Source organism: Pelophylax lessonae (assembly GCF_965119305.1).
Source record: "Pelophylax lessonae genome assembly, chromosome: 8".
NCBI classification, from domain to species: domain Eukaryota; kingdom Metazoa; phylum Chordata; class Amphibia; order Anura; family Ranidae; genus Pelophylax; species Pelophylax lessonae.
Window position 1 is genome coordinate 33,263,824 of NC_138775.1, and position 27,619 is coordinate 33,291,442.

The 27,619-nt window shown below is 41.6% G+C and overlaps 1 protein-coding gene across 1 annotated transcript in view; it reads left to right on the top strand.

Annotated features, from left to right (window-relative positions):
- KLF15 (KLF transcription factor 15) overlaps positions 1-17,507 on the top strand; it is a 35,735-nt gene extending 18,228 nt beyond the window's left edge. Inside the window, exons 2-3 of the mRNA XM_082265771.1 lie at positions 1,059-2,161; positions 16,698-17,507. Coding sequence (XP_082121897.1) covers positions 1,122-2,161; positions 16,698-16,866 — 1,209 coding nt within the window. The 5' untranslated portion in view covers positions 1,059-1,121 and the 3' untranslated portion in view covers positions 16,867-17,507. The remainder of the gene's footprint in view (positions 1-1,058; positions 2,162-16,697) is intronic.
- The last annotated feature ends 10,112 nt before the right edge of the window (positions 17,508-27,619 follow it).

Below are 27,619 nucleotides of genomic sequence, written 5' to 3' on the forward strand. Positions count from 1 at the left end.
AATATTGTTTTTTTCAGAATTGTCACTCTTTTTTTGTTTATAGTGCAAAAAATAAAAATCACACAGGTGATCAAATACCACCAAAAGAAAGCTCTATTTGTGGTAAAAGCAGGCTGTTGAGTCGCCATTTTACCATCTGCCAATGCCCTGACTATGCAAGGAGATTCAGATGCTCAGGGCACAAGTTGTGGATTCGGCACAAACTAAGCAGCATGTCCCATTCGAGAGGCAGTACCACCGCTGAACGCTTCCTATTCAAATGAAAGGGGCCGCATAACAACTGCCTACAATGGCATGTAGTGTGGACCGTTGCAAGAGTAGTGGGTTGGCATTTTGAGGGTTAAGGTGGGTGTTGAGAAGGGGACAGAGTACTGCTGCACATGTGAATGACCCCGAACAGCAACAAATAAATAAACATTTCTGGCAGGATCAACAGCAAGGATGTGTTTGTATTTGGTCCACACCCGGAAGTTAGCTGTATTCCTGGCCCGATGAGCTGCAGGCAGCAGATTCATGGCATTGTCCGCCATTTGGCCATATTAGGTCATTGATGTCATAAACATCCCTTCCCTACTCACACAAGCAGCTGTGGGCAGCAAATCCTCTGAATGCAAATCATTGGCCCAACACAGCTAACTTCCGGGCTGATACCAAAGTAACCAAACCCAAGTTCATCCTTGCTGTTGACACTGCCAGAAATCCAGTGCTGACATGTGCATTCAACAGTGTTTTCTCAAGCAGTTTTCAGCCCTGCCTTGGATTTTCTGTGGACTATAGAACACCTTCCCTCTGTTATAAAGACACGTAGAGTGGGAAGTATTCTGTAGTTCTTCCTGTCTTATGGTGATAATGCTGCTGTTCCATAAATACAGTAGAGTAAGGGTGCGTTGTCACCCTGGGACAGGAACCACTACATCTAAGGGCTAAGTAAGCTACAATATTTACTTGGGTATGGCTGATATCTATCTGGTTTACTGCTGAAGAGCATAGAACATTGACTGTATAACTTTGATTTCCTATCACTCTATTTTACATATATGTTTTTTTTTCTTTTTCAGAGCCCCTCCCACTTTTGCCACTTTGCTTATGCCGCTAGGACCTTCCCAGAAGCTCCTCTAGGAATGGTGGATCATTTGCTTCTTAGAGATGAGCGCTTCACAACAAATCCATCTGCAGTTGGTTTTACCACCGACATGTTAATGGGTGGAAGGGCCTACCAGATGTTGCCTTCCCCCACCTCGGAGGATGATAGTGACTCTTCCAGCTTTCGATCCTGTTCCAGTCCAGACTCTCAAGTCCTAAGCTCCAGTTATGGCAGCTCATGTAGCGCCGAGAGTCAGGATAGTATTCTAGACTACCTACTGTCCCAAACTTCTTTGAGCAACACCTCATTGTCTTGGTGGGACAAAAGAAATCAACAGACAATGGTCAAAGAGGAGTTCTTTAGAGTCCCGGAGTTTGGGGTGGACTTAGAGGAGACGCCATTGTTTCATCCCACCTTGGATGAAATCCAGGAGTTTCTAGAGGAAAAAATGAACACAGACTTCAAGGCCGAAGCTCAACATGAAGTTCGAGAGCTGAGGAACTGTGGTCATTTGTTTTCTGAACAGCTCAAACAGGCCCCTATGGTGGCCAGCAATAATATGAGAGAGGAAACAAAGGAGGAGTCCAGGAGCTTTTCACAGGAAGAGTCTAGCGGTAAATGCTCGGACACCCTCGCTGTGGAGGGCGGGATACCAGTTATACTTCAGATCCAGCCCATAGAGATCAAACAAGAGTCAAACACCAGCCAGGCCTCTCCAACACAGTTTCCAGAGAATATTAAAGTGGCCCAACTTCTGGTCAACATCCAAGGCCAGACATTTGCACTGGTCCCCCAGCTGGTCCAGTCATCAAACTTGTCCTCTAAATTTGTCCGTATTGCCCCAGTACCCATTGCTGCTAAACCCATGGGCCCTGGAGGTGGAGCTCAGGGACAATCTGGACACATGTCGGGTCAGAAATTCCAAAAAAACCCAGCTGCTGAACTGATGAAAATGCACAAATGTTCCTTTCCTGGATGTACCAAAATGTATACCAAGAGCAGTCATCTCAAAGCTCACCTACGGAGACATACTGGGGAAAAGCCCTTTGCTTGTACTTGGCCTGGCTGTGGTTGGAGGTCAGTATCATTTAAAAAAATCCTTTGCCAATGTTTAGCTCATGCATAATCAATAATATGCATACACATTAATTAAAATGTACAAAAGTTCTTTATGATGTACCTGTGATTTTGATTGTTGGACCCCCTACTAACCAACATTGCAAGTATGAAGAAAAACGTAAGTACAGAGATCTTACCAGGAAAGTCCCTGAGAGAATTTGGGAAACCATTATTGATAGATTTTTAGAGAGTTCGGACCTCAGTCTGGCTCTAATTGTTTAGAATCAACAATACATACCACACTGTTATAAAATCGCCACAGTTTAGGGCAGGGATCTCCAAACTACGGCCCTCCAGCTGTTGCAGAACTACACATCCTATGAGGCATTGTAAAACTCTGACATTCACAGACATGAATAGGCATGATGGGAATTGTAGTTCCTAAACAACTGGAGGGCCATAGTTTGGAGACCTCTGGTATAGGGGCTGCTAGGCAAGTAGGGGTACTGTCAAAAATCCATTGCAAGAGCAAGCCACCACACCATGTGCATGAAAGATTATTTACTAAAGTTCCATATATGACCAAACCAAGATTTTGAAAACATGGGGTTCCCAATCTGTTTTGTCAACTTCACCACACTTTTTTTCATACGAATGGTGCACTGACCTTCTTGTCCAATGGTTGTTAATGCTTCCCCATTGCTTCCTGTTCTGCAGACCGCATGGGATAGGAAGTGAAGGAAAATCTCAACCCAAACAGCAACAAAACCGAGATGGAGAGATTTGCTTTCACGTCCTGTCAACAGCAAATGAGGTTAAATCTTCCCTGCAGAGAAAAGGGTGCAGTAAAGACCAAAAAGTGGTTCTAAAACTGGGCATATATGGATCAAAATTCGACCTGTTCAGCAGGGACTGGCGAATTTGGAACCATGTATGGCCACTGTGGCTGAACAGAGGTGGATCTACCAAATTTTGACTTCTGTTCAACCAACCTTTTGAATTATAACTGTTCATCTGTGTATTCTGATGGTGGGGAACTCTCTCCGCTGTCAGAATACAATGACAAAGGGGGTTGGATTATCCCATCCACCTCAATGGGGGATGTGGAATTGGGTCAGTTTTTCATATTCAATCCGCTGGTTGAAATGAAAAAAAGTATTCATCTATGGCCAGCTTAACTCCTCCAACCTCTATCCAAAGAAAGAACAGTAAAAAAATGCCTGGAACTCCACTTTGTAAAGGAAAGCCTTCTCAATGACCCTATTGCAGGACCTCTTCTGTAAAAACAACTGGGAGGGAATTCGCCCCATCAATGGAATAACTTTAAAAATCACCTTTAGTATACAAATCTAGATTCCATGGGCATGTGAATAAAACTTTCTACAAGAGGAAATCAATGGCACTTTCCCTTATAACACTCATACCGAACAGATAATTGCTCTGGGTGTGTTGGAGAGGATTCTTGTGTTTGTAACCTGTAGTAAACTCTCAGTGTTGTTGTATTAACAGGATCAGATTAGATCTGCTTTTGCCTGAATCCTTACAACCTGTTATAACATGTGACCTGCAATGTCAGGGAACACTGTATTCTAGTGACTCATATGTGACTTTAACTCCTGAGATGACAACAACCTGTCAATTCATTGACTTTCAAGGTTTGTCTTTGAAAAGTGAAGGGAGTTGTAGGGGGTCTGCGCTCATGCTTAACATGACTACGCTTAAAAGCTGCCAAAAATAGGGGCCGCGTGATGTGTAACTTAAGTAAACCCCTGACTGGACTTGCTGTGGAGACAGGTTACACATATTACTGTACAGATCTCCTGACCGGTGGTATGGTTGTTCAGCTTGCAAGGTCAGGCGTGACTGTAAAGTCATTCTTACGTAGGTTGCGGTCTTGTGAAAAATTTGTCTATGACTTAAACACCATGTGGACCTATGTGTGCCTAATTTCAATTATCTGTTTTATGGTTAATCATATGCATAGCTAAGTTTGGATAGTTCTGCTGAGTTGATGAACACAATGTCATAATATATGGACATTTTTTATATCATTACATATCTCATTGTCAAGGGTGCATTTATGGTGGGCACAACTGCTTTTGGGCCTGTAATAGTTCTGCTCAGTTGATGAACATAGGGGTTACTTTACTAAACCTGGAGTGCAAAATCTGGTGTAGATGTGCATGGTAGCCAATCAGCTTCTAACTTCAGTTCAAGCTGGAAATCTGATTGGTTTCTGTGCATGGTTGCACCAGATTTTGCATTCTTCAGCTTTAGTAAATCAACTCCATAATGTTATGATGCATAGACATTTTTTTTTAAGGACCTCAGGTCCATAATATATCTCATGGTCAAAGGTGCAAGTATGGTGGGCACAACTGTTCTTGGGCCTGTGATAGTTCTGCTGAGTTGATGAACAACATGTCATGATGCATGGCCTTTTTTTTTTTTAAAGGACCTTAGGTCATTACATATCTTATTGTCAAGGGTGAAAGTATTGTGGGCACAACTGCTTTTGGGCCTGTGACCATGACTTCTACTGCTCTATTACCCTAGCTCAGTGATGGCGAACCTTGGCACCCCAGATGTTTTGGAACTACATTTTCCATGATGTGCATGCACTCTGCAGTGTAGCTGAGCATCATGGGAAATGTAGTTCCAAAACATCTGGGGTGCCAAGGTTCGCCATCACTGCCCAAGCTCATAAGGTATCTACAGGCCACTTTGCTCTTTTTTTTTGTATATCTGTTAACTCCACCCAACCAAGAAAGCCACCCACTGCAGTTGCCAACTGGCTATCACACTAATTCTATCTAACCAAAAATATGTGAACACCCCTCCAAATGATTGATTTTAGGTGTTTCTAGTGAAGGGTAATAATAATGCTACAGCATCAAAAGCCATTTTAGACAACGGTGCACTTCCAAGCTTATGATAACAGTTTGGGGAGGGCTCTTTTATAGTCCATGACTGTACCGCTGTGCACAAAGCCAGCTCCATGGGTTGATGAGTCCAGTGTAGAGAACTTGAGTGGCCTATGCAATGCCCTGACCTCAACTCTTTTGAACACATTTGGGATGAATTTGAATGTTGATTGTGAGCCAGCTCATCCCTCATCAGTGCCTGACCTCACAAATGCTCGTTTGGCTGAATGGGGACTAATTCTCACAAACATTTTGCAAAATAGGAATTGGGGAGAACCTTCCTAGGAAGGTGAAGAATGTTATAAATGCAAAGTGGGATCAATTTAACTCCATATTAATGGTTTTGGAGTGGCTTGTCCAAAAAACTTTTACAAGTGTGAAAGTCCATTCACACTAGCGCGACTTGTCAGGCAACTTGGTCGCCTGACAAGTCACGGTCGGTCGCACGCCATTGAGTAGTACAGGACCCGTTCTAATAGGAGCGACACAAGCCGCTCCGACTTAGAAAAAGGGTCCTGTACTACTTTGGGGCGACCTGGAGGCGACTTGCATTGACTTCAATTATATGAAGTCCGTGCAAGTCGCGCCGAAGTCGCCCCACAAAGTCGTGTCGCGCCAGTCTGAATGGGCTGTAATGGTGAGATGTTCACAAATGTTTGGCCAACTGTTTGTCAATATTCCCAGAACATGCTAGTGATTAAAATTTTGCCAAGGTACCTATTTATATATACAGTATATACGTATATATATTGTATATATACACTATCACACAAAAGTGGGTACATCCCTCACATTTTTTTAAATATTTTATTATATCTTTTCATGTGACAACACTGAAGAAATGACACTTTGCTACAATGTAAAGTAGTGAGTGTACAGCTTGTATAACAGTGTAAATTTGCTGTCCCCTCAAAATAACTCAACACACAGCCATTAATGTATAAACCGCTGGCAACAAAAGTGAGTACACCCCTAAGTGAAAATGTTCAAATTGGGCCCAAAGTGTCAATATTACAACATCACAGAGCTGGTGGATGTTAGAGACCTTGCTCTCCTCCACCTTCCATTTGAGGATGCCCCACAGATGCTCAATAGGGTTTAGGTCTGGAGACATGCTTGGTCAGTCCATCACCTTTACCCTCAGCCTCTTTAACAAGGCGGTGGTCATCTTGGAAGTGTGTTTGGGGTCGTTATCATGATGGAATACTGCCCTGCAGCCAAGTCTCTGAAGGGAGGGGATCATGCTCTGCTTCAGTATGTCACAGTACATGTTGGCATTCATGGTTCCCTCAATGAACTGTAGCTCCCCAGTGCCGGCAGCATTCATGCAGCCCCCGACCATGACACTCCCACCACCATGCTTGACTGTAGGCAAGACACACTTGTCTTTGTACTCCTCATCAGGTTGCCGCCACACACGCTTGACACCATCTGAACCAAATAAGTTTATCTTGGTCTCGTCAGACCACAGGACATGGTTCCAGTAATCCATGTCCTTAGTCTGCTTGTCTTCAGCAAACTGTTTGCAGACTTTCTTGAGCATCATCTTTAGAAGAGGCTTCCTTCTGGGACGACAGCCATGCAGACCAATTTGATGCAGTGTGCGGCGTATGGTCTGAGCACTGACAGGCTGCCCCCCACCCTTCAACCTTCACAGCAATGCTGGCAGCACTCAACTTCTTTGGTCGACCATGGCGAGGCCTGTTCTGAGTGGAACCAGTCCTGTAAAACCTCTGTATGATTTTGGCCACTGTGCAGCAGCTCAGTTTCAGGGTCTTGGCAATCTTCTTATAGCCTAGGCCATCTTTATGTAGAGCAACAATTCTTTTTTCAGATCCTCAGAGAGTTCTTTGCCATGAGGTGCCATGTTGAACTTCCAGTGACCAGTATGAGAGAGTGAGAGCGATAACACCAAATTTAACACACCTACTCCCCATTCACACCTGAGACCTTGTAACACCAACGAGTCACATGACACCGGGGAGGGAAAATGGTTAGTTGGGCCCAATTTGTACATTTCCACTTAGGGGTGTACTCACTTTTGTTGCCAGCGGTTTAGACATTAATGGCTGTGTTGAGTTATTTTGAGGGGACAGCAAATTTACACTGTTATACAAGCTGTACACTCACTACTTTACATTGTAGCAAAGTGTCATTTATTCAGTGTTGTCACATGAAAAGATACAATAAAATATTTACAAAAATGTGAGGGATGTACTAACGTTTCTAAGATCACGTATATACACACTATATTTTTCCAATGAAACTTGTTCTGTAGGAGCTTCCTTAGCTAGGGAAGTTTTATGTATTAAGGCTTAATGCTGAACGGCGAGCACCCACATGTCTTTCACAACTTTCAATTTCGAAAGCACAGCCTGCCCATTGCAGGGAGAGTGACACAGTGACAGTACTGTAAATGGAGACTGAGCACAGATAGATTAGACAATTAGGTTTCACATTAATATTGTACGATCCCCTCAGCCCATGATGTCACACTGTGTTGATTTGTAGGCTCTTCATCAGCAATACTGCATGCTGACAGGTATTTGTCGCACCCCTCCCTGGCGCTGTAGGTTGTGCCATGCCTTATTTTATACATTATTAATTTAACCTAATTGATGTGCTCAACTCCGTGTTACTTATACATGAGGAGAAATTCAATTATCAAGAAAGAAGAGTGGAAAGAGAATTGGCTGGAGGTCTACAAAGAGCCAACACTACCACCTGTTTTTGGGTGAATTGGCCCTTTAAAATAGGAAAAAAACATATTTAGTACATCTTATCCCCTTAAAATTTTCTGAAAAACAGCCCCACATCATAATCCCCTCTCCACCAAATGATTTTGACCAGTGCACAAAGCAAGGTCTATAAAGACATGGATGAGCGAGTTTAGGGTGGAGCAACTTGACTGGCCTGCACCTGACCTCAACCCGATAGAACACCTTTGGGATGAATTAGAGCGGAGACTGTAAGCCAGGCCTTCTCCTCCACATCAGTGCCTGACCTCACAAATGCGCTTCTGGAAGAATGGTAAAACCTTCCCATAGACACTCCTAAACCTTGTGGACAGCCTTCCCAGAAGAGTTGAAGCTGTTAAAGCTGCAAAGGTTGGGCCACCTCAATATTAACCACTTGCCGACTGCCTAACGACGATTTACATCGGCAGTCAGCCCCTCACAGGCAAAGTGACGTAGATCTACGTTGCTAGCCTGTGAGGGTCTAGGGAGCGAGCGCGCGCCGCCGGAGGCGCGCTCCCGCGTGGTCACGGACCCCCCCGCGCGTGTGACCGGCGGACCCGATGTCCGCCGGTCACTCTGCGATCGGCGCTGCAGAGGGAGAAAGTCAGGCGGCTAGTGTAAACAAGCCGCCTGTCATTCTCCCCTGTGTAGAAACTGTGATCACATGGTTCTACTATGTAGGACCGTTGATCACTGTTTCTACAGCTCAACCCACATCCAATCACAGTTAGAATCACACCCCTAGGGACACACACAGCCCCTCCCTCTCAAATAAAGTTAACCCCTTCACTACCAGTGTCATTTTGCAGTAACAGTGCATATGTATAGCACTGATCACTGCAGTAATGTCACTGGTAACCCCAAAAGTGTCAAAAATGTCAGTCAAGGGTCCGATCTGTCCGCCGCAATGTCGCAGTACCGCAAAAAAAAACGCAGATCGCCGCCATTACGCGTTAAAAAAAAAACAACAAAAATGACAAAAATCTTTCCCTTTGTTAGTAAACGCGATAACTTTTGCGCAAACCAATCAAAATACGCTTTTTGCGATTTTTTTTTTTACCAAACATAAGTAGCATAAAACAAATTGGCTGAAAATGATAAAAAAATTTGATTTTTACATTTTTTTGGGGGGAATTTCATATAAAAAAATGTGAAAAATATTGCTATTTTTGCAAAATTGTCGCTCTTTTTTTGTTTATAGCGCTTGTTCAAAAAATCGCACAGGTGATCAAATACCACCAAAAGAAAGCTCTGTTTGTGGGAAAAAAGGATTTCGTTTAGGTACAGCGTCGCACGACTGCGCAATTGTCCGTTAAAGTCACGCAGTGCCGAATCGCAAAATACCCCCTGGTCAGGAAGGGGGTAAAATCTTCCGGGGCTTAAGTGGTTAAACCCTACGGACTTAGACTGGGATGCCATTAAGAGTTAATGTGCATATAAAATATAAAGGCAGACGTCCCAATACTTTTTACAAAATAGTGTAGATAGATAGATAGATAGATAGATAGATAGATAGATAGATAGATAGATAGATAGATAGATAGATAGATAGATAGATAGATAGATAGATAGCCTCCATATATATATTTATGTATATATCCCTAAACACAGCTGACCCAGAGGAAGACAAAAAAACCCTTATAAATCATGGTCCAAATTGCTTCCGCCGGAGAAAAATATCCTTCCTAACCCCCAAGGCAATTGAATATTCCCCAGATCAACAGTCTCTGGTGTTGTTACTCATAATATTTAGAAAAAATGGAGCCAAAACAGGTAAATGGCATAGATTTAGAAGTCAAATCCACCCACCTCATATTTAAGGAGGTCTCTGTCCTAAGTGGATTCCATAAAGCTTACAGTAAAATAAATTAAGAGTAATTTTTGGCATCTGCAGTGTTTGCTGAACAAAATGAGCTGTTCACTGTTCTCACATGAATTTTTAAAAAATAAGTTTTGGAGCTCTGGGACTCAGTGCTTATTGAACCCCTGTGAACCAAAAAAGTGAATCGTAAAATCACAACACACAAAATGCACATGTGGGTACAGATACAGCCAAACCTCCAAAGGGTGGGCTTCAAACCCTGAACCCCCCCCGGGTTGCAAGACTCCTGATAGGGGCAAGGCACTCCATAGTCTACTTAGGCTGAAACCAGGTGGACCCCACTTCTTAGGGACTTGCTGAGGTTGGTCATCCAAGTGCTTGGTGGGGGTCTGTCTTTCAGACCCTAACCCGCCCAGGGTGCAAGGCTCCTGACAGCGGCAAGGCGACAGATCCTTCCCTTAACATCCGGGCAGGTCCAATTGCTCCAAGCTGCTAAAAGGCCCATTCGAGAAGTGTGTGCAAGAAAAGCAAAAAAGTGACATGATCAAGTGCCGATGGAACCCAAAGTGTTCTCCCAGCATATCATGGGACAACATTCCTAGGGGGCACTTTACTGAGAGCTCCTTGCATCTCACAGCCTCAGGCTAGACACATGCAGCCCAATTCCAACCAGAAAGGCATTAGTACTTAGAAAGAGCTCTGCCTTCCAAAAAGCCTGGTAAAACTGACTAGAATTAACCTGAGTGGAAAAGAACCCTCTCACTGTACCAATCTTAGGAACTACTAACCGGCGCCCCCAATGGGCAAGGGGAACCTGCTTTCTATTCCCAAAAACTGATTAATAAAGACACTATAATTTGATCTTAGCCAAAAGACCTGAGAAGCGATCACTGCTCTTACTTGTAGGGCTGGAACTGCTCTTTACTTGATCTGTGGTTCCCTGCTATTTTCCCTGCCAGAGTCACCAAAAAAAGGCTTGTTTTTGGACATGCACTCGTGGTTGGACACATTATCGAAAACCTTACAGACAATGTGTAATGCCCCGTACACACGTGCAGATTGTCGGCCGAATGATCGGCCGTCTTTTGTCCCCGGGCTGTCGGTGTCTGTTGAAAAGTGCAAAAGACTGCACAAGAATTTTGTCTGCCGACTATAGCCGACTGCAGAAGTGATGTCATGTGATGGTTAACTTTCCCTGTGTTTTTTCTTTTCTGAGCATGCCGTTTTGCAAATCTGCTGTCTGTCGGCCGAAATCTGTACTGACTGGCGAACAATCGGCCGTTCTGGTGTCGGCATACAAAAATTTTAATGCTTGCACGACAGATTCTGTTCGGCCGAAAGTGCGCTGTCGGCTGTCGGAAGCATCATACTAACAAGCCGAAAATCGGCCGATCGGTCGTCGGCCGAATCTTTTCGGCCGACAATCTGCACGTGTGTACGAGGCATAACTCTAGCATGTTTCCTTGTAATACACCCTATATTACCAAAAGTATTAGGACTCCTGCCTTTACACACACATGAACTTTATTAGCATCCCAGTCTTAGTCCGTAGGGTTCAATATTGAGTTGGTCCACCCTTTGCAGCTATAACAGCTTCAACTCTTCTGGGAATGCTGTCCACAAGGTTTAGGAGTGTGTCTATGGGAATGTTTGACCATTCCTCCAGAAGTGCATTTGTGAGGTCAGGTGCTGATGTGGACGAGAAGCCCTGTCCCGTATTTTCACTTCATCCCAAAGATGTTTTATCAGGTTAAGGTCAGGACTCTGTGCAGGCCAGTCAAGTTCCTTCACCCCAAACTCGCTCACTGAGCTTGTGCACTGGTCCCATCCATTTGGTGGAGGGAGGATTAGAGTGTGGGGTTGTTTTCAAGGAGTTGGGCTTGGCCCCTTAGTTCCAGTGAAGGGAATTCTTAAAGAGGAAGTAAACCCTCTTCTGACACTTTTACCTATAGGTAAGCCTATGATAAGGCTTACCTATAGGTACTGTAAATATCTCCTAAATATGTACCGTTTAGGAGATATTTATTTACCTTACATGCAGCCAGTGACGTCACTGGCGCATGCGCTCTGAAGGAACGGCCGCTGGTGCCGTTTCTTCAGAGCCCCGTGCCGTGACTGTCGGCTCCTGCGCACATGCGCGGTAGTGACGTTACCGCGGCTCCGGCCAATCAGATGGCCGGATGCCGCGATCCCGGAAGACGGGCGACTGGACATGTCGCCCGTCATACAGGTAAGCGGACGGCACGGCGGGGGCTCGTTCTAAGGTAAGTATTTCATAATGAGCTAGTATGCGATGCATACTAGCTCATTATGTGTTTCTCTTACAGGTTGCAAAAAAAAAAAAAGTTGTATGGGTTTACAACCTCTTTAAGGCATTAGCATACCAATACATTTTGGACAATTTCATGCTCCAAACTTTGTTGGAACAGTTTGGGGATGGCCCCTTCCTATTCCAACATGACTGCACACCAGTGCACAAAGCAAGGTTTACAAAGACATGTATGAATGAGTTTGGGGTGGAGGAACTTGACTGGCCTGTGGACAGCCTTCCCAGAAGAGTTGAAGCTGTTATAGCTGCACAGGGTGGGCCAACTCAATATTGAACCCTTCGGACTAAGACTGGAATGCCATTAAAGTTTGTGTGTGTAAAGGCAGGAGTCCCAATGCTGTTGGTAATATTGTGCACTACCATAAAAAATACTTTCCACGCCATAATCTGGAGGTTGGGTAGAGCAGAGAGAAGAAATTGTTTTTTTGGAGGTCAGGAAAGAGGCAGCTGGTGGTTGAAGATTACATTTTTGGACACTGAATATATTAGGAGAAATTGTGATATACGATGTAACTCCAGTTCTGGAGAATAGGTGGGATGGTTCCCAGATGAGTCAGCGGCAGTCGGGTTTGATAAGTAGTGTCAAATTGCTCTGTGTTGCCAAAAGAGACGTGAAATGTATTGTCACAAAGTTTACTGGTATGGAAGAACACATGATACAGTGTATCAAAAATGTTCCATCTACACTTCCTCCTAGGAATATACAGTGGAATGAGTACATAGTCATATGTAGAATAGGATATGACACTCTGAAAAGGCCAAAAAACCTAAAGTACAACTTGGTTTCTATAAGGGTCCATTCACACTAGCGCGACTTGTCAGGCGACTGGGTCGCCTGACAAGTCGCGGTGGGTCGCTCGCCATTGATTAGCACAGGATCCGTTCTAATAGGAGCGACACAAGTCGCTCCGACTTAGAAAAAGGGTCCTGTACTACTTTGGGGCGACCTGGAGGCGACTTGCATTGACTTAAATTATATGAAGTCCGTGCAAGTCGCGCCGATGTCGCGGGGCACGCGGTGCACCGCGACTTCACAGGTCGCCCCACCAAGTCGTGTCGCCGCAGTCTGAACGGGGTCTCAATGAGTAATTCATAAAGGTAAAAATCTCTGGAGCCTATCAGAACTGAAAGTAATTTTGGGAAAGTTTTGGCCTTGATGAGAGAGCTTTCTGTACACACAGCTCATTTTCTGCCCAATTGTCTATGGCATACAGGGCTTTACTATATAACAAATGTAAGGGCAGGTTCACACTGGTGCGATGCCAGACATCGCATGTGATTTGATGGTGCGATGTCTGTGCAAATCAAATTTGCATCGCATTCAGACCAAACTCGTGCAGGACTCTTTTTTTTTTGTCCACACCAGAATCGGATCACATGGGTGTTCACACCCATGCAACCCGATTCCTGTCCGAATTCACAGTTTGCACTGCGATCTGCAAACCAATCTGGGGGTGTCATTAACTTTGTATTGACACCCGTAGCAGTCTGCAAAGGGCAGTGTGAACCGCCAGCAGTTCAGGTGTAATGCGGGAACCCGCACTGGATTCGCAGGGTTTCCCGCATTGCACCAGTGTGAACCGCCCCTAAATAAATGTTTAAAGAATTAAAATATATATGGGCCGGTTCACACTGGTGCGATGTCAGATATCGCATGTGATTTGCACCGCATTACTGTGAAGATCACATGCGATGTCCATGCAATGCGAATTCAGCCATACAAGCTGTATGGCTGAATTTGCATCGCATTCGGACCAAACTCGTGCAGGACCATTTTTTTTGTGTCTGCACTAGAATCGGATCGCATGGGTGTTCACACCCATGCGATCCGATTCCTGTGCCAATTCACAGTTTGCACTGCGATCTGCGAACCCATCTGGGGGTGTCATTAACTTTGTGTTGACACCCGCAGCATTTCGCAGAGGGCAGTGTGAACCGCTTGCAATTCAGGTGTGATGTGGGAACTCACACTGGATTTGCATGGTTTCCCGCATCGCACCAGTGTGAACCAGCCCTAAATGAAATATGGACCAATTAACACTGGTGGGATGTCAGATATCGCATGTGATTGCAGCGCATTGCTGTGCAGATCACATGCAATGTCTTTGCGTTACAGATTGAATTTGCATCGCATTCCGACCAAACTCGTGTTCACACCCATGCGATCCGATTCCTGTCCGAATTCACAGTTCGCACTGTGATCTGCGAATGGATCTGGGGGTGTCATTAACTTTGTACTGACATCCGCAGTAGTTCGCAGTGGCAGTGCGTACAGCAGCGATTCAGGTGCATTACGGCCCTAAATGTGAAAATATAAGCACAATGTAACTGTTTTGCATAAATATTAACGTGTTTTAGTTTTAGGATATTTTAGCATAAAAAAATCACAATATTATAACATATACTATATATATAGTATATATAATAAACCAAAACAATGTTAAAGCGGAGTTCCACCCTAAAAGTAAACTTACCTCCATCTTCTCGCTCCGGGTCACCTGAAAAACAAATGGATAATCGCAATTTTTTTTTTTTTTACTTACCTTGTTTAGAAGAAAATATACTTACCTTACTTTCTCTTCCTCCCCTTGGCGGCCACGGCGATTCGTCACTTCCTGGCTTTGCAATGATTCCTGGGAGCTGAACGTCATCGCTCCCAGGAATCAATGCGCCTGCACCGGCCCCGACGTCAGTTCCGGTGCAGGCGCCGTCATACCTTGCTAAACAGCTTCTGGGCATGCCCAGAAGCTGTGCAGGGATGACGCTGCCGCACCGGAAGTGACGTCCTGTGTACAATGCATTCGGTTGCAGCATGGTGGTGTAGACTTATCAGTGTTAAACAGGTGGTGAGGAGGTGACATATCGCATCCCAGCCACTTATGGAGACGACATATTGCCACCCAGCCACCTATATAACTGCAGAAAAGCAATCCACCATGAACCACTTTTCATTGGGGTGGCAAGGAATGCTGGTAATGTAAATAAGCCCTTAAATACAGTGTAAAATGGAGTCTTTGTGCATTGTTATTGCTGTTTGTGCTCCCACCAGGCAGATTTCTCCTTATTTACTGTCTATTTGACAGAACAGAAAGTGACTGAAAGTCTACACTTGCAAACAGTATATTTATTTTTATTATTATTCTGCTGCAGCTCTATATAACTTGAATGTTGTCAACATAGACTGTAGCAGTGCCTTTAAGTACATCTGGCACATGTCTATTCAGGATTGAAAAAATGATTATAGATTATTTCATTTTGCTTACAATTAGGAATTACAGGTTTAGCCAAGAGGAGGGATTTGGCTTTTATGTACAAGTAAGCATTTCCAACTTTTGAGTATGTCATCGATATATCTGACATTTACTTTCAAGAAAAATAGATGCAGATGTTGGAGAAATAAAGACATTTATAAAACATGGGACACTACAGTATCTCTAAAATGCTCTCCGGAATAAGTCCCCAGCTCCAGGAACCCAGTATTTAGGTTTTAAGGCAGTGGATCCACACTTGAATGACAGGTGTGGTCATCATCTATTACATTGGACCAAAAACTAGTCAACATGGTGGATAAATTAGTAGTGCTTTTATCTTTCAGAGGTGGGGTCCTATGCTCAAGTCCCACCATGGACTCAATGTGTTTGTATGTTCTCTTCATGTGTGTGGGTGTCAATTAGGTGTGCCTGTTTCTTCCCACAATTCATTAACCTTCTGATAAATCAATCTGCCTCTGGCTAAATTGGCATCACTATGTGTGCTTGTGAGTGTGGCAGGGACATTCATTTTAAGCAAGGAGATGAATGGATCAGGTTTCTTGGTTCACATGAAGCAAAAAAAAGGTTATCATTAGTAGAAAAAGAGGAGTTTTAGGGATAGAGCTGGTCAGCATTGACAATTGGGAACCGTTTCATAGACAACTATTTTTGGGGTAAAACTGGGGCTGCTGGCATGCATGAAAGCGGAGGTGGCATTTAATATATTTTTGGAATATGATGACCATGATGGTGGTCCATATATAAGTCTTTTAACTCATGGGTCTATAAAACATCCTTTCTCAACCCTTTTACCCTAGAGGAACCCTGGAAAAAATAGTTCAGGTCCCTAAAACCATTGGGTCTTCTAAATGATCCATTCTAAATTAAATTAATCAAGGGTTAGTGAGAATAAGATGCCCCTTGTAGTGGAGGTCAGTGGAAGAATGCCTCAGTGGTAGGCAAAATGCCACCTTTGCAGATAGCTAAAAAGATTCTTGGAGCTGCTGGCCTTGCCAAGTGGTTCTGGTGACCCAAGTAATTAGTCCAGGAACCATGCAGAACTATCAAATGGGATGCCAATCAGTCACAGTGCAAAGAACCCTTAGCAACCTCTGGAGGAACTGTAAAGCATTACCATCTCTACAAAAACCCTTGACCCAGCAAGCAAGGTTTCATTGTTGTTCATTGGGTACAACAGACACTTCATATGTCCCCCTTGGTTTTTGAACCAATGCTGATAATAGGTACATGTGACCAGAGTACTTGGTTTGAAAAATTAGGTCTCTCAACCTGCAGACAAGGTTGTTCTGTGTGGCAGAACTGTGTACATTTCAGAACTGAATGGACAGCACTACAAAACTTTTGAAAAGTAAACCAGATACCCCATTTGTGTATTTAGTGGAGTTGAAAATGTTAGACAATGTTGTGAAAATGGATTACATTCTAAATTGAATTTTATATATTTAAATGTTTTTTTTCTCCTTTTGTAGGTTTTCCAGGTCCGATGAGCTGTCCCGACATCGACGTTCTCACTCTGGGGTCAAGCCTTACCAGTGCGCCGTCTGTGAAAAAAAATTTGCACGCAGCGACCACCTGTCCAAACACATCAAGGTGCACAGATTTCCAAGGAGCAGCCGCACCACACGTTTATCAAACTGAACGCAATCGTATCAGCGGCCTGCGTAGAGTTGAAGCCCAAAGCACTTTGTCCATCTCCCCATCGTAACTTATTGTGTGTAATAAAAAAAGACTTTCGGTTTCGACTGGACAGTTGTACTCCACATTTATTTAACATGGCTGTGAATGGAGCATCCTGGAAGAGCCAGGGATTTTGTATGCGTCATATTCTGGAAGTTAACGGTTATATGGGAGGGGGGTATTAATTAACTTGATTCCGTTATTTAACTTTTTTTTTTCTCCCTTGAAGTCCACTTATTGGGTCAGTAAGTTTGTATCTTTTGAAGTATCTACAGTTCAAATGATCATTTAGTAGAACATAAACCCAAAATATTTAAAGTTGGTCACCACTTCAAGCGGCCATTTTGTACAGAAATCACTCGTGGCTCATAAGGTATCCTCCCAGCAAAGGTGCTATCGTAAATATAGAAAAAAATAGCAATATGTGTATATAAAATGTGCATTTTAAAAAAGGCAGGTTTTACAAAAGTTCGATATGCTAGGATGCTTTTAAGGTGGCATAAAGAAATTGTAGGATTATATATATAATATCCGCATATGCTATACTGTTTAAAACTGCTACTATGCAGTCAACTTGTTGGCTAAACCCACACGCAAGCCAACATGTTGGTTTACACCAGCAGCCGTCTTGCATGCAAAGTCCACACTATCAAGCTATCAGAGGCGATCATGTTGATGGCCACTTCAAGCAGCCGTCTTGAAGGCTAAACCCACATGCTCAAGAAAACAAAGGATGCCATGCTGTTGGTTACTACCAACGGGCCATCTTGCTAGCTAGCTAAGTTACACCATCAAGCGAACAGAAGCAACCATGTTGTCGGTTACTACCAACAGCCCTCGTGTTGGCTGAATCGAAGAAGAATCAAGAAAACAGAGGCAGTCATATTATTGGTTACTATTAGGCACCATCTTGTTGGCTGAACCTGCACTCTAGAGAAAACAGAGCAAGCCATGTTGATGGCTACTACTATGCAACCACCTTGCATGCTAGCTAAGCTTATACTCTCAAATAAACAGAGGCAGCAATGTTGTTGGTTATTACTAAGCATCATCTTGCTAGCTAAGCACACATTCTCAAGCAAACAAAAGTAGCCATGTTGTTGGTTTATACCAGTTGGCTGAACCTACACTATTAAGAAAACAGAGAATGGCATGTCAATTGTTAGTATTAGGCAGCCATATTGCTAGCTAGCTATCATGTTGGCTAAACTCACACTATCAAGAAAACAGAGACAGCCATATTGTTGGTTACTACTAGGCACCATCTTGTTGGCTGAAGCTATACTCTGGCAAAAACAGAGAAAGCCATGTTGATGGTTCCTACTATGCTACCATCTTGCTAGCTATCTAAGCCTAAACTCTCAAGTAAACATAGGCAACCATGTTGTTGATTTCCACCATCACCTATCATACAGAGAAAGCCATGTTGATGGTTCCTACTATACAACCATCTTGCTAGCTAGCTAAGCCTACACTCTCAAGTAAACATAGGCAGCCATGTTGTTGATTTCCACCATCACCTATCATACTCTTCAGTCAGAAAAGGCAGCTATGCTGTTGCTTAATGCCATCACCCATCTTTTTGGCTAAACCCTTACACACAAGCAATGGCAACCATGTTAGTGGTTACTACAAGGCTGCCATTTTGCTAACTGAATACACACTCATCAAACAACAGGGAGTGTATATAGGTATAGAGAATATATCTAGAGAGATACTGTGGGGCAATTTTACAAAAATGTAGGCAAATTTGGAAGCTGCCCATGGCAATTGAAGAAATTGGTAACTCATGTTTGCCATTGGTATCTTCCCTATTCTTGCCAAAGTTTTTGTACATCAGCCCTGATGAATGGTGACACAAGATAGCCATCTCCCATTGATTGTATTTCAATTTAAGATTCTTGAAGTAATAAACTGACAATATTTCTACTTCTAAAAGATTCACCATTAACTTAGTCAACATATAGGCCAAATGAATCGTCACCAAAAACGAGGGCTTTTCTTAAAGCTGGAAACAGAAAGAGCAGTAACCCATTGCGGCTAATCAATTTTTTTTTTTTTTTTACCAAAGGCATACCACTGGAAGAAAAAAATCTCATTAGTGGGTTTACTTCAGTGAAAAAGTTTGTCTATCCTAAATTATGATAAAAAAAATAAATACCGCCCCATTTATTTGTTTTATTTATCTCCATACCTAAAATAATGGCAGGCCTAGGCCTTATCTGTTGGCATAGCTACACCAAAAAGGATGTAGAAAAAAAGATATCACTGGCATTATGGCTGAATGCTGACCTTCTTAGGAACAAAACCACACCAGTATTTATTAGTCCTAGCAAAAATCACTTTCATAAATTGTATAAAATGACTGCTATTTACTATAATACTTTTTTCACATTTTGGCCTATATTCTTTTCTTGTGAATAAAGAATGTATCACCATATCGGATGTTATAAATCCTTTGCAAGGTTTCAATATGCCAAAAACCATCCTTCAGATCCTAAGCCAGTCGGCCATTTTTTTTAGGGATCTGCTGTTTTCTTCTGATGGGCAAAACCAGGTCAATGCTAGCTGGAAAATAATAAACTTTTCCCATTTATTTGCCACTATTAGCTCAAAGAATGAAGGAAAAAATTAGCTATTTTTTTAATACTGCATTAAAAAGAAGCAAAAATACAAATACAATACACCAAAAATATGCACAAACCTAGGAGGATCCTTTCTTTTCATTACCTAGAAATCTTTGCCTTTCAGTAATAAATAAATAATTAGATAGTACACCTTAATAATATTTATACAAATATTAATAATACAAATAGTACAAAAGAATACATTTAAAAAGGTAGAATCATTGGTGGGTGAGCTATATGCAGCAACAATTAAAATAATTATATACAGAATGTATTCCAATATTGCCATTTTGTTTTGTTTTTCCTTTTATTTGTTCCTAAGCTGTGATTGCCTCGGGTTCCGTTTAAAAAAAAAAAAAGCCTTCCTTCTTATAATATACATTTTATCAAATACTGCAGATTTTTGGCCTTTTTTATCAAAAAAAATCTGTACGTTTATGATTGTGTTTTAGTTACAGTACAACAGTATCCTCATTAAATCTATTTTTATATTGCAAATGCGGTGTTTTGTTTTCTACCAAAAACAATGTGTATGAACTATTTTATATCCGATGCGTTTCACCCCTCCAGTGCCTCATCGATGACCACTGAACAAAATATCACCAGGAAAATTGTATCTTTTTCCCATGTGAAGGAAAAGAAAATCATTTTTTTTTTTGTGCGTTTGTGTCCTGAGGTTGAAATATTGCTGTTAATTATTTTAAAGACAAATTCTGCCTTAATAGAAGACAATGGAAATCAGAAAAAAAGTATTTTTTTTCCTGTAAACCAAGCAAAAAAAAAAAAAAAAAAATCAGTTTTCTGTAAGCTGTCTTAAACCGATTTGTTGCTGGATTTTTTCTGAATAGTGCTGCTTTTGTGATATATATATAGGTCTCTCTGGCTTCAAAGGGGTTAATCATCCGTGCATTCCTTATCAATGTAGATGTATGTGTGTATCAGACAATCTTGTATCAAAGGCAGATTCGCTACGGTTGTTCGTTGGTGCTAACGATAGTTAAAATAGACTCTTATCATTTTGCATCGATGGTCAAGGTAGCGAGCCCTACATGTTCTCCACGGAAGAAAACAACATGTCCCAGACATTTTTGGGTCAATATCCAACATGGCCACCAAAAACAAAATGGCCACTTCTACCAAGTGCAGCTGAATGATCCCTACGGACAGCTCAGATATCAAACTATAAATGCGGGGAGCATGGAACCAGATCAATTATCACTTTAAATGCTCCTATATATGAAGTTATTGGGGGTTTGGGGTTGACAGGGTTCCCCGCCATCTTCCTTTCTTATCTGCCTATAAACAAGATGTTTACTCCTCTTCTTATGAATGTATGTAAATACTGTAAATATATATAGAAAGCTCCATATAAAAAAATACCTTTAATAATGTATCAGAATTTTATGTAAATTAATGCAAAAGTTAAAATATCTCTATGATGCCATGTACATAAAATAATACTGTATTATTCTTCTATGTTCCTCATAAAAAAGTATATTTACTTTGACAATAAACTGAAAAAAAAAATACTTTGTTTACTTGTTTTTATTGGGTTATTTTTTTATTGGGATGTGAATAAATAAATATATATATATATATATATATATATATATATATATATATATCTAGATATATATATATATATCTATATCTATATATATCTATCTATATATATCTATATATATATGTATATGTATATATATATATATATATATATATATATATATATATATATATATATATATATATACAGTATCTCCCAAAAGTCAATCAGTACACCCCTCACATTTTTGTGAATATTTTATTATATTTTTTCATGTGACAACACACTAAAGAAATGACACTTTGCTACAATGTAAAATATGCACAATATTGGGGAGAACCTTCCTAGGAAGGTGAAGGCTGTAATAAATGCAAAGTGGGATCAATTCAACTCCATAATAATGGTTTTGGAGTGGCTTGTCCAATAAACTTTTACGGGTGTGATGGTGAGATATCCACAAATGTTTGGCCAACTGTTTGTCAGTATTCCCAGAACATGCTAGTGATTAAAGTGTTGTCAAGGTACCTATCTATATATATAGTATATGCCTTGTATATTGTATATATACACTATCTCACAAAAGTGGGTACATCCCTCACATTTTTGTAAATATTTTATTGTATCTTTTCATGTGACAACACTGAAGAAATTACACTTTGCTACAATGTAAAGTAGTGAGTGTACAGTTTGTACAAAAGTGTAAATTTGCTGTCCTCTCAAAATAACTCAACACACAGCCATTAATGTCTAAACCACTGGCAACAAAAGTGAGTACACCCCTAAGTTAAAATGTCCAAATTGGGCCCAAAATGTAAATATTTTGCATGGCCACTATTATTTTCCAGCACTGCCTTAACCTTCTCAGGCATGGAGTTCACCAGAGCTTCACAGGTTGCCACTGGAGTCCTCTTCCACTCCTCCATGATGACATCACGGAGCTGGTGGATGTTCGAGACCTTGCGCTCCTCCACCCTCCATTTGAAGATGCCCCACAGATACTCAATAGGGTTTAGGTCTGGAGACATGCTTGGCCAGTCCATCACCTTTACCCTAAGCTTCTTTAGCAAGTCAGTGGTCATCTTGAAAGTGGGTTTGGGATCGTTATCATGTTGGAATACTGCCCTTCAGCCCAGTCTCCAAAGAGAGGGGATAATGCTCTGCTTCAGTATGTCACAACACATGTTGGAATTCATGGTGCCAGGTGTGTTAAATTTGCTTTTATCGCTCTCACTCTCTCATACTGGTCACTGGAAGTTCAACATGGCACCTCATGGCAAAGAACTCTCTGAGGATCTGAATAAAAGAATTGTTGCTCTACATAAAGATGGCCAAGGCTATAAGAAGATTGCCAAGACCCTGAAACTGAGCTGCAGCACGGTGGCCAAAACCATACAGTGGTTTAACAGGACAGGTTCCACTCAGAACAGGCCTCGCCATGGTCAACCAAAGTAGTTGAGTGCACGTGCTCAGCGTCATATCCAGGAGTTGTCTTTGGGAAATAGACGTATGAGTGCTGCCGGCATTTGAAGGAGTGGGGGGTCAGCCTGTCAGTACTAAGCAACGATTCCAACCAGTGATCTCCCTCCACCAGAAAGCACACCGATGCCCTCACCTCATATTTTGACCCCTGTTTTACCAGAAGGTCAAATACCGCAGTATAAGCAGAATGATCCACTGTAGTAAGCAGGCACCAGGTTTCTTTAGTGTATTTACAGGCATAAACCACTTAGCAGCTATGGACCAGGCAGAGTCATATGCCAAAAGCACCATGTAGTAGTAGTCACCGGAATGGAAGCTCCATAGGATGTATGCAAAAAGAGAAAAGCAGGACTTCTAAGTGTAGACTTTATTACAGTACGAACTTTAATAGATAAGATTGCACTTACAATTAGGCGACATAAGACAGGCACATCGATCATACAATAGCGTTGTGGGCCGTCATATGCTTTCTGGTGGCGGGAGATCACTGGTTGGAATCGTTGCTTCCTACATTCTTTTCAGCACCTTAAGTGGACCTAAGGACTTTTCTCAACCTGTGTTTTTGGGACTTTTTTCTATTATACATGTATGACCTATGTATATAACATCATGTAGGATTTGCGCTGCACCAATTTATGTGTCTTGCCTACAGTCAAGCATGGTGGTGGGAGTGTCATGGTCTGGGGCTGCATGAGTGCTGCTGGCATCGGGGAGCTGCAGTTCATTGAGGGAACCATGAATGCCAACATGTACTGTGACATACTGAAGCAGAGCATGATCCCCTCCCTTCAGAGACTGGGCCGCAGGGCAGTATTCCAACATGAAAACGACCCCAAACACGCCTCCAAGATGACCACTGCCTTGCTAAAGAAGCTGAGGGTAAAGGTGATGGACTGGCCAATGATGTCTCCAGACCTAAATCCTATTGAGCATCTGTGGGGCATCCTCATACAGAAGCCAGAGGAAAGCAATGTCTCCAACATCCATCAGCTCCATGATGTCGTCATGGAGAAGTGGAAGAGGACTCCAGTGGCAACCTGTGAAGCTCTGGTGAACTCCATGCCCAAGAGGGTTAAAGCAGTGCTGGAAAACAATGGTGGCCACACAAAGTATTGACACTTTGGGCCCAATTTGGACACTTTCACTTAGGGGTGTACTCACTTTTGTTGCCAGCGGTTTAGACATTAATGGCTGTGTGTTGAGTTATTTTGAGTGGACAGCAAATTTACACTTTTATACAAGCTGCACACTCACTACTTTACATTGTAGCAAAGTGTCATTTCTTCAGTGCTCTCTCTCTATATATATATCCTATTTTGTGTAACACAGATAAGCATGTCAATGTGTTTACGGCAGACCAAGTATCGTGTATATTTTTCATGTTAGTTATCAATCATTTTTGAAGTCACATAATATATAAGCCCTGATGAAGGGGTAGTATCTGAACCCCGAAACATTATTGATTTTTTTCAGTAGTAATTTTTAAAAAAAATATAAAAGTGATTACCAAATATGGTATTGCTGTCTGTTCCCCCACTGGGGAGATCCACCCTCTTTGTTTCTCCTGGGGTAACCATTGTCACCGGGACAGAAAGTGATGGAAAATCCAGAATTTTAGAGTTGTTACAGGAATAGGAATAGAGGGGAAATCTTCCAACTAGGGCACTTGTCTAAGAGGGAACTTCACTTTTGGAGATATATCTACTTACTTCATGTTATGTCTCCAGAATTCAGACAAATAAAATAAATAAATAAATAAATAAATAAAAAAAATTGAAAAAACAAATGGTGCCAATAGATTCACTTAACAGCTAAATAAATGTTATTTTTAGATCTCTTACAAATTTAAACTTTTTCATAGGTCTTAAAAAAGTCTTTAGATGGTTTACATTTTCCATTACAAAGCTGACTTCCTCTTCTGTAATCCTATAAAGAAACACTGCTGGCAGTCCTCTGTAAGCCTCCTCAGGTCTGAAATAGCAGTTGAAAAAAAACAGGCAGAACAACACGTAAGTAAAATGTGTCATTATAAGCTCACTCACAGTCCAAAGCTCCCAGCTTTGTGCATCTTTCTGCTACAAAGTCAATAATTTCAATAAAAGGTTCTTAAAGTGGAACTGCACTGCATCTGAGCACCACAAACCAAAAATGCTATTAAATTCATTGTTCATATTCAAAGCAAACTCACCCATCCATATTTGTCTCCATGTTTTATTTTTCTGGGAATTCATTTTGAAAAACACCATCTAGTATTTCTGGCAGTGGCCATCTTGAGTAAGGGCAGATGATTCATATAGCATTTACTTCCTGGAATCCATCTGCCCTTAGCTCAGGCATTGGCTTAGCTGAGAACCCTCAATCCCCTCCTGAAGACTCCGGGGATTTATGACATCATTTGCCTAGGGGAAGAAACCAGGAATGTAACTGAAGAAATGTAAAAAAAACAAAAAACTTTTAAAAGAAGTAAATATGATATAATTTCCTATCTATTTACTAATGCTAGAGGCATAAGGATTAAAAATAGTCTATGTAAATTGAGAGAATGAAGTTCTACTTTAAGAAAAAAACTTGATCATTTTCTACCAAAGATTCATATGGAAGAGCCCTGGGGCCATCATAAAAAAAAAATCAAAGATTTCTGAGTTTGAAAATATATATATATATATATATATTTTTTTTTTACAGAATTCTGAGATTGAAAGTCAGAATTCTGAGATTACAAGTTTGGACCATGCTAAAATTTATTAACCACAATTCTGAGATTAAAAGTCAGACATCATCAGCAGCAGTACTGATAAAAAAATTGAAAGCCATTTTAACCTGCCTTTCCCAACCACTAGTTTTGATCTATGAAACATAACTAGGTGTATAATCCACTAAATATGCCAAATTCCTTATTCTTTTATTTATTCTTATATTTCAAAATTTACTGTCAATGCTAATGTACCATGAGCTGTAGATATAATAACTGAAACCAGGGGTTCCTCAAGACCTAAAAAAGGTTATGTTCTTTCTAGTTTATTATCTCTCAACTAGAGTTCCTCCAGAGATTGTTAAGGGTTTCCTAGACCATTAACAATTTCCGACTCTCAGATAAGTAACCACTGACACATATCATCTTCTCAACTCCCCGTAAGAGGGCATTGTTTTCACTGTCCACCAATGTAAGGGGGCCCTTCTTCCACTTAACACTAATGTAGGAGGGTTCTTCTTCACTGTCCACCAATATGAGAGGGTCCTTTTCCACTGTCCACCAACATAAGAGGGTCCTTCTCCGCTGTCCACCAATGTAAGAAGGTCCTTCTCCACTGTCCACCAATGTAAGAGGGTGCTTCTCCACTGTCCACCAATGTAAGAAGGTCCTTCTCCACTGTCCACCAATGTAAGAGGGTGCTTCTTTGTTGTCCATCAATGTGAGAGGGTTCTTCTCCACTGTCCAAAATGTAAGAGGGTTCTTCTCTGCTGTCCACCAATGGAAGAGTGTTCTTCACCACTGTCCACCAATGTAAGAGGGGTCTTCTCCACTGTCCATAATGTAAGAGGGTCCTTCTCTGCTGTCCACCAATGTAAGAGGGTCCTTCTCTCACTTTCCACCAAAGTGAGAGGGTTCTTTTCCACTGTCCGTAATGTATGAGGGTCCTTCTCCACTGTCCACCAATGTAAGAGGGTTCTTCTCCACTGTGCATAATGTAAGAGGGTCCTTCTCCCACTGACCACCAATGTGAGAGGGTCCTTCTCCACTGTCCACCCATGTAAGAGGGTCTTTCTCTCACTGTCCACTGATGTGGGAGGGTCCTTCTCCACTGTCCACCATTGTAAGAGGGCCCTTCTTCACTGTCCATCAATGTAAGAGGGTCCATTAACAGTGTCCATCAATGTAAAAGGGGCCTTTTCCACTGTCCACCAATGAAAGAGGGTCCTTCTCCGCTGTCCACCAATCCTACTCCACTGTCCACCAATGTGGGAGGGTCCTTCTCCGCTGTCCACCAATGTAAGAGAATTCTTCTCCCACTGTCCACCAGTTTAAGAGGGTCTTTCTTCCACTGACCACCAACTTGGATCTTCTTCACCAATGTGCAGGAACCCTACAATTTTCATAGTTTCAGTTTCATTTTTCTGCTTTATTATTTGCTTAATTTCATTATTATAACTGAAAATATTTTTGGCACATTACTTATTTGTTTATTTAATTTTTTTTTATATGTTTCAGATTGTAATGCCCATGCTAATGTAAAATGAGCTGTATATATACCTTCTACTAGCAGTGGGTCATTAAGACATGAAAGTTATTCCTTCATGGTAAAAAGTTTGAGAAAGGTTGTTTTTTTTTTACTTTTAGTACAACACGATTACGGTTCTTGGGATTCAACAAAGTCGCTATAACAATATGCAAAATAATGTTTCAACAACATAACAGTTCCTTTGGAATAATCTGAAGCACCAAGGAAAATGAATCCCATGATTTCCATACATTAACGATCAAGCTTCTGATGACCCCAGATCATCTTAGAAAGCCTCTGGCTGGGAGGCTAATAAGAGAAAGTCACTTCAACAATATACAAAGCAATGTTTTAACAGCATAACTATCGCTTCGGGATGACTGGAAGCACCAAATGAAAACGGATCTCGTGATTCCCATACATTAACCCAGGTCATCTCTGGAAGCCTTTGACCTGGAGGCTAATAAGCCCGCAGCACACTTGTTGTTCAGTTCTTCTGTTTTCCATCGTAAAAAAAAGAAAAAAAAAATCGGTCTAGTCATGGTTCATCCAAACAAACAGGTGAATCTGCCGAGCTGCTTATGGCGTCAGACCTTCGAGGTTAATCATTACATTGACCCTTAGCTGTTTATCCAGCTCTTCTTATCCTGTGCTGCTCTGAACAGCAACTTGTTTTGTGAATTCCATTCAAATTATTTTTAAAATAACTTGTTTTCTTTACCTGTTTTCTGATATTGTTTTTTTTCCGGCTTAGCAACATCTTGCAAGCCTTGAGAATGTGGGTTAGAGGCATTGGAAGCCCGGAGTTATATTATATATTTATTTTATATTGTTGCTTTCCTCTA